The 8,033-nt window shown below is 42.1% G+C and overlaps 1 protein-coding gene across 3 annotated transcripts; it reads left to right on the top strand.

Annotated features, from left to right (window-relative positions):
* Nucleotides 1-496: 496 nt before the first annotated feature.
* tacc3 (transforming, acidic coiled-coil containing protein 3) lies at nt 497-7,540 on the top strand. Of its 3 annotated transcripts, none has more exons than XM_031847626.1 (17): nt 497-594; nt 2,016-2,181; nt 2,671-2,798; nt 2,880-2,923; nt 3,019-4,507; nt 4,617-4,662; nt 4,787-4,949; nt 5,196-5,254; nt 5,375-5,505; nt 5,624-5,705; nt 5,801-5,920; nt 6,416-6,483; nt 6,568-6,611; nt 6,700-6,860; nt 6,963-7,069; nt 7,152-7,272; nt 7,361-7,540. In XM_031847626.1, the coding sequence occupies exons 2-17, from the start codon at nt 2,017-2,019 to the stop codon at nt 7,424-7,426; spliced, it is 2,994 nt and encodes a 997-aa protein (XP_031703486.1). In that variant the 5' UTR covers nt 497-594; nt 2,016; the 3' UTR covers nt 7,427-7,540. The 3 variants fall into 3 exon arrangements, with proteins under 3 accessions (XP_031703486.1, XP_031703487.1, XP_031703484.1); XM_031847627.1 differs by having other exon boundaries at nt 4,617-4,671; nt 5,834-5,920; XM_031847624.1 differs by having other exon boundaries at nt 4,617-4,671.
* Nucleotides 7,541-8,033: the final 493 nt, after the last annotated feature.

Genomic DNA, 8,033 nt, shown 5'->3' with positions numbered 1-8,033 from the left:
GATATTTCAATTTATTTTGGTCTTCAAATGGGGATCTGGGACCTTTCTGTTTTGCTCAAATTAAAAAATAAACAGCAACGAGAGAAGTCTCCTGGCTTCACTTACCACTTTGCTTTCAGTGCCCCTCATACAAACCAAATCACCTTTGTTTTTGGCACATTTGAAGCAATCAATCATCATGTAGTCACCCAAGTCTGTCTATGTTTCAACAGGAATATCAGTATTGCGCTGTAATAGCGTTAGAGGGTCATTGGTTTGCCATATGTGAAAAACAAGCCTTTTTTTTAGCACATAAGCAGTGTGACAACGTCGATTACTATCTTGCCACGTGTATTCTCTTTGACACTGGCCGACGATTGGATCATATCCGCTCTTCAGAGCGATTGGCTGCTTAACCCGGAAGCGCGTTTCCTTTGAATGTTTCTCGCGATTCCATTGGTACGTTTCAATACTTTAAATTCCAAACGGTTGTTTCCCAGACAAGGCGAGGGGTTTTCAAAAAGCACACCACTCGTTCGTGGTCACCCTGCAGTTGGATACTTTCACGAAAGACGTTGCAATATCGACAGACTGCATCTGATTTTTTGTTGTGAGGTAGGTTTTAAATATACGATAATAATATAGTAGCTTAGGCCTTGCTCTGTTGTCTGTTCCCACGTCTTTATTTCACTCGCTTTACGGTAACGTTAACGGTTATGTTTATCGTAACGTTGGTGGCTTCTATCACAGACTTCTAGCTAACGTTCTGGATGGTACCGTTAGCTAACTATTAATTTCTAATATTGCTAAAAATCCGACGTTGAGTCGCACAAGATAGGTATTAGTTCACTTGTATGCGAACATTAATGCCTCACCATATAGTTAGTCAAAATGTAATATATTTGGGAGCAATATTTAAAATGTTGTGGAAGATGACGGTCTACTTGCATATCTCCATCACAATCATTGAAGTCCTTTTTATAGCCCAATATTAATTGAAGCAAACTAAAATTGAGAGTTGGAAGTCACTTTTGCAATTTGAAAATTCATTCGAAGTGTTACAATGGCTTCAGGACATTTCACCAAGTTTTAAAGCAGACATTTTGGCGTGTCATAGGACGAGAAGCATCGGTCGTTAATAACATGAACAATGGCTGCATGAAAGAAAGCATAGTCACTTCCAGGGCCCTTGCACCTATTAAATGGAACAGAGCCATTATGTGACTAATTACTGCTTTGCTTCTCCTGCTAGGACGTGTGAAAAGATTCTCATAGGTCACAGGACAGATCAGGTGGCCCAAGTCATCTCTGTATTTTGTCTGTTTTTAATATTAAACCACTTTAACTTAAGTCAAAGTTCACACTTCTTGGCTCTATAGCCTGAATAATACCAGAAAGATGATGCATCAGTTACATTGATAATAATAAAAAAAAACGTTTGACTAGGTTATATGTTAAATTGGCAGATAATGTTTTGAATTGTATGCAGTGAACTGGACTTCTTACAGTTGAAAAATGAACCGGTTAGTGCACTCTGGTGGACAAAGTATGTAATGGCAGCACAGTCTGTCTCAAATATTTTGGCATTGCTGTACTCTCTTTTCATGCTACATATTGGCCAACATGTACACTAGAGACCAACAAATATCAGCAATAAGCTAATATCGGCTGACCAATCGGCCTAGCACAAGGCATCATTGCATGTGTAGCTTCAATATCTTTATTACATTTTCAGGTATCACCGTTCAAAAAAAATTTTCTCTTTACTTTTCCACTTTTTAGGAAGGAGTGTATTTGCATGTGCCAACCACGATCCACCAACCCAATTGAATTGGCGAGTCACATTTGCATTGATTCTGCTATTAACTTTGTGTCATCTTTCTCAGTGCAGATCCTTTTTACACACGTCCTTAAACCTCACCACCAAAAGTGTCTTATCAACCGGGTGCAGCTTTCAGGGTGACACCTCCCTCAGTTTGTCATCTGATCGTTCCAGCCTCGTATCTTAGTTTGTCTCTCTCTCGCTGCTTTTACAGGATGAGTTCCGTTGATGTGAATGATGAGAATCGTGGGGTCTGCCCCACAGGAAAGCACAACAGCTCAATTAACGACATTTTTGACCTGGATCAGCCAACTGGGAGGCCCTCCATCCTGCGTCAGACAGAGAACCTGCCCAGCAAGGCGGTGCCAAAGGGGACAAAGGTATAGAACCAGCTCTGCTTATGTTGTGTCCCCCTTCTCATCTTGACTCTTTAAACGCACCATAATGACACCAGGTGGAAAATGACACGTGTGTTTGTTTGTCACCAAACTAAGTCTTTTCCACAGCTATTAGACTCTGTTAACCTGAAGGGGTAGACGGGGAGATTGACAGCTACCTTTTTATTACTGTTTTATAATTTTTTTATATTTGATTCTCTGACTAAATAAAGTTTAGTCAGAGAATACATTTGCAGCAAAGTTCAACACAGCTTTATACAGTCTGTATTCAAATAAGAACAAAACACACGTGTGTTGCTGGACAAAGCTACAAAAAACAGTTTCAGACATGTTTCAAGCCCACATTTGAGAAGTATACTAGCTTGTGTTGCGTATGGTGAAAGTGCTGGATATTACTTTCATATTCTTTTTCTGTATATTTTATAGCATACAGATAACATTTACGATACTGCTCAAATTATCTGTGTTTAGGTGGCTTTTCAGACTCCAAGAAGAGACCCTGTGACTAAAAGAATTGTATCTCCCACCAAACCTGTCAGGATGACAAGTGTGGACGAGTGTACAAAAGTGATGGAGTCCTTAAATTTGGATAAATTCAAGTATGTAACATTTCTCAGACTGCAACATACCTCCAATTTAATGACTGTTCCATTTAAGTAACCGGGTTTGTGTTTTTATAGTACTTTACAGAAAGATGCCACTGAGCAGCCTCAGCCCAAACAAGGTAATTCATCCAACATTAGTTTTGAGACATTATTTTCCTTGACTGTCTCTGCATTTGCAAAATTGGTGATCTTGGTCGTCTTCAATTTTCTACAGAAGTGTCCTCTTACCCTGATGATGACATGCCGATACAAAGCAAAGGAGGCTATCAGTTTGATTTTGACAACCTCGACTCCATCGATCCGTTTGTGGGTTCTGTTCAGACGGTCCTCTCTCCTGCGAGGCCTGCTGCTGAAAACCCTCCTACAGAGTCTCAACATACAGAACCAGAGAATAGCTCGGAGGAGCACGGCAAAATAGAAACTGCACTAGACGAGACGCTTCCATTCATCCCGTCTATGGAAAACTCACTGGTCGATGTCTCCACCGACATCAGCTCCAGAGAGAACAGTGTGGTCACAGTGAGGAAGGTCCCCGCTGTGGAGGAGGAACAAGATTCATGCACTGCCACACCTGATGAAAAACAACCTGGACGAGTGTCTCCAAATGTGAATCAAGACAATAGTTCAGGCAGTTTTATAGAAGATGCGCCACTGCCAACGAAAGGGGCTTACTCCTTGGATTTTGACAACCTTGATGAAGTCAATCCATTCCAAACCGGTGGCTCTAAACTTCCGAATTCGCCTGTCCTTGGGAGAAAAGTGCCGGACATTGACCCACCTGTTGAGGAGACACTGATTAAGGAAAATGAACCCACAAATGTTAACATGCCTGAGGCGGCTCGAGGGTCGCCGGAACTGGTCGACGTCATCGCCAGTGAGAGCAGTGTGGTCACAGGGGTGAAGGTCCCAGCAGACGAGGTACGAGAGTCATGCACTGCCACACCTGATGAAAAACAACCCGCTAAAATGTCTCCAACTGTTGATCAAGACAAAGTGTCAGGCACTTTTGCAGAAGATGCCCCACTGCCAGCGAGAGGTGCTTACTCCTTGGATTTTGACAACCTTGATGCATTCAATCCATTCCAAACCGGTGGCTCTAAACTTCCGAATTCCCCTGTTCGTGGGAGAACGGTGGCAGACATTGACCTAACTGTTGAGGAGACACAGATTAAGGAAAATGAACCCACCAGTGTTGTTGTCATACCTGAGGTGACTCAAGAGGGGCCTGTTCAGCCTGAGAAGAAACCCACAGCTGCAGTGGCCCCAAACTCGGCTAATGCTGCCAAAACTTCAGCTGCTGAATCCACCATCCTGCTAGCTGATGCCCCAATCAAGGAAGGACCAGTCAAACTTGAGTTTAATTTCGGTGACGGCAGTGAGGTCAAACGGAAACCACCACCCAAGAAATTTGGCAAAAGGCCGGCTGGTGTGAAACCTGAAGAGGGAAAGCCTGCGAGTGACGTCAAACCACCGGAAGAACCTTCAGTGAGGCCTGATGCCAGTGACGCTGCTGATGTTCCCAAAGGGTCTTACTCAATTGACTTTGACAAGTTTGATGATCCAAACTTCAATCCTTTTGGCACAAAAGCAAGCATGAACAATTCTCCAAAGTGTGGCAAGAAATCTGGCCCTGTGCTCGTGGAAACTTTAATTCCAGAGCGAGCGGAGAAGCCTGCGGAGAAGGAAGCCGTATCCTCGGCATGGTATGTTTACCTTTTATCTGAGTGTACCAAGCATCCATTTGCAGTGAACTCTTGACTTGTCAGCAACACTTAATTTCACTGTCAGTTTGTATGCTTTTGCCCTCTGTAGCGCTGGAGAGAGTGTCCAAGCTGCAGCCCAGCCCAACCCTGGAGCGGTGAGAGAAGTAATGCAGTTTGATACAATCCTAATCCGTTTAACGTTCCCTTGGTTGTGGGGTTTTTTTTTTTTTTTTTGTTTGTTTTTTTTATTACAAAAGCTTTGTTTTTCTGGAATGACAGAACGCGATATTCAAAGCTGCTTCTGACCAAGACGAGGGATTTCAACCTAAAGCTGAACGACCCGCGGAGAGTCTTCCTGAGCTTGTTGAATTGTGTCAGCCGGAGCAAAAGTCAGAGACCGCCATGTCAGCATTCAATGAGGAGTTTGTTCCTGGAACTATGTGTAAGTAAACGTTGGACATGAACTCCATTTCACTAGTTTCCACAAGGCTCTCCGACTGTTTCTGTTGCCTTAACTTTGCGTTTTAGAAGTGGTTTGATAAAGAGTTCACCCAGTTTGGTGTAACGACACAGAAGTCAACTTACTTGTCTCTTGAGGAAATGATTGTTCTGTATTATTTATGAAGCGGCATTAAATGGAAAGATATTTCTGTGTTGTTGTTTTTTAATCTGTGATCTTTATCTCTAGTCATGGCCGATGACTTTGATGGGCAAATGGATTACCTTGAACAGTTCGGGTCCAGCACTGTAAGTACTTACTTCACGTATGTTGAATGACTCATTTAATTTTTTTGCATGACCTAAGCATATAGTGTGTGTGTGTGTGTATCTATCTATCTATCTATATTTTTTTTTTTTTGTCAACAGTTCAAGGAATCTGCATTGAGGAAACAATCCTTGTACCTTAAATTTGACCCTCTCCTGAGAGAGAGCCCCAAGAAGTCTGCAGGCCCAGTTGCTCACACCCACGTCCCTCACCCCGCTGCCTTTGTCTCACGGTATGAAATGCTGCTGTTTCCACTCACTGATCGCTACGGTCACTAAATGTTAGAGCCGAGTTTGTCCCGGTCGGACGTCATGATCAACAAAATGAGATTTGTTTCCTCCCCAACTCAGGCTGGAACCTCCACAGATGGCAGAACAGACTCCAAACGGACCACAAAAGGATGATTTCAAGCTGTTTGATGCTACAGCACCAGTAAGTCCCTCTGGAAATGCCACCATTGACTATGGCTGGTAACCTTTTATTAAAAATAAGTCAAAGTTAATATTCAACATGCCTCTGTCATCTAGGCTCCAATCCTTGCGGTCCTTCCTTTCCCCCAGCCAGCAAACACCGAGGATGCCATTATTGAAGTGCTGAAGTACAGTCAGAAAGACATGGATGCAGCCATCGCCCGGGTCCAGGCAGAAGTATGTCCCACTCGATGTCTATTTGAATACAGAACCCTTTGTACAGACTAAAGAAAAGAACAATCTGATTCAACCATAGAAACCACGGTGCATTCTCTATTAAACACAAGCATCGGATATCAAAGAAATGTTTAACCCGCAAATGTCAATTGTTGTTTAGCTTACAGGGTTGTTGGTGTTGGCTGACTTGTTTTTTAAGTGTCTTCTAAAAACCATTCACTGAGATCAATGTTTCATAAAAATTGGATAATCCTGTTTTTAAACCGAGGAACGCATTGGCACAGTATTCAGTTCAAAAGCAATTGTGATCATCAGAAAGTTTTAACCACTCGGTCCATGAATCAAATCCCAAATAGATCATTTTAAAATATGATGGTTTTGTACAAATTTGATTTTGTAAAACAAACAAGGTTGCAGAAATTTAAATAAAATGTCGCCCCTTGTTTGAAAAAGTTTATAGTTAATGAATAACTTTAAGTGTATTTTCTCAAATAGGGAAAGAAAAATCAGGAGCAATGGAGTGCAAAGTGTAAAAAGATGCTTGATGATGGTCAAGAATTGAGGTAACTTGGGCTTTGTTAAAGTTCGTTTTGTCATTTTAATTCGATGTCTGAAAACTATTAGTAACCGGTTTTCTCTCCACACAGGAAAATAATTGCAGAATTTGAGCTTGTGATTGCCAAAATGATGGGTAAATCGATATCAATTTTAGTACACAGCATTCTTCAGGATATTGGATGTAAAGATGAGTTAACAAGGGCTTTAATTTCTTTCTTCAGCTGATCAAGAGAAGGAGAGGGAGCTGGCCCAGGCGAAGCTCGAAGAGGCTCTGCTGGAGAAGGAGCAAGTGTCCAGTGACCTGAACGCTATAGAGAGGTCTTTCTCCGACCTCTTCAAGAGACTGGAGAAGTACAAGGGTGTGGTTGAGGGCTACAAAAAGGTTAGAAAAGGCCTATATGTGCCCTGTTATAAACCTCACAGACATGACATATTTCTAAAGTTGCGGTAGTTTGATTTGTAAATTGTATCTAACATTCCCCAGAATGAAGTGACTCTGAAAGCGTGCGCTCAGGACTATTTGGCAAGGATCAGGAAGGAGGAGCAGCGCTACCATACCCTTAAAGCCCATGCTGAGGAGAAAATTACTCAGTAAGAAACCTGACTATACCGCGTTAACAGCCTAAATTGCAAGACTTATTGTGTTTGACTGACATTTATCGTTCTTCTCCAGTGCAAATAATGAGATTTCTGAGGTGCGGTCAAAGAACAATGCTGAGGTCTCTGCTCTTCAGGCTCAGCTGCGACGGGAGCAGCTGAAGGTGCAGTCACTGGTGAAGAGCATTGATCAGAAGGTGAGTGAAGATTTAAATTAGATGGGTGCATTTGCAGATGTATTGAAGATAAGACATTTAATATTACCTTATTTTTTTCTTTTTACAGGTGAAGGAGGCTGAAGAGCTCACCAAACTTTGTGATGAACTAATCACCAAAGTCCAGAAGGGTTGAGCTCATTTGTGAATACTGTATATTTCTCTTTAGTGTTGGTGTCCAGATCGTTTTCTTTGTTTGTCTTTGTCATTGTTACTGTAAAAAAAGTTAATAAAGATAATTTACAAGTTTTAGTGACTTTGATAGTCTGTCTAGTCTTTTTATTTTCTGCATGATTACAAACCACTAGGGGGCGGTCTTTGAATTTGTAATGTTTTGAATCTTATTTGAATCATTACTAATAAATATGGAAGTTATGTTGCTGTTAAGCCTTAAAAAAAGGTAATGTTCTGTGCAGAATTTCTACTTCAAACATACAAAGCTATTTAGTGCACTCACCCCTCATCTGTCTGGAGCCAAAGCTCATCCCCGTCCTGTAATGCTTACAGCAAAACAAGAGCTCACCTGACACAATGCTCCCCTTCTTCCCCGAGCAGTCACAGGGCCCTGTCACATCACTCCCAGAGGCGGGACAATGCACTTCCTAAATGGTGAAAGGAAATCCTACCTAGATTGGAGTTGAATGAGGTGGTAGTGCGGACCAGGGGGGAGGCGCAGAGGGTCGAGTCACTTAAATGGGAGAAAGATGTTGGTCACTCGGTGTAGTCTTGCAGGGGCCATCACT

This window comes from Anarrhichthys ocellatus, unplaced genomic scaffold, assembly GCF_004355925.1.
Source record: "Anarrhichthys ocellatus isolate YVR2014 unplaced genomic scaffold, GSC_Weel_1.0 scaffold7, whole genome shotgun sequence".
Taxonomy (NCBI): domain Eukaryota; kingdom Metazoa; phylum Chordata; class Actinopteri; order Perciformes; family Anarhichadidae; genus Anarrhichthys; species Anarrhichthys ocellatus.
The sequence above is the reverse complement of the archived record's forward strand: the minus strand, read 5'-3'. Positions and strand labels throughout refer to the sequence as shown.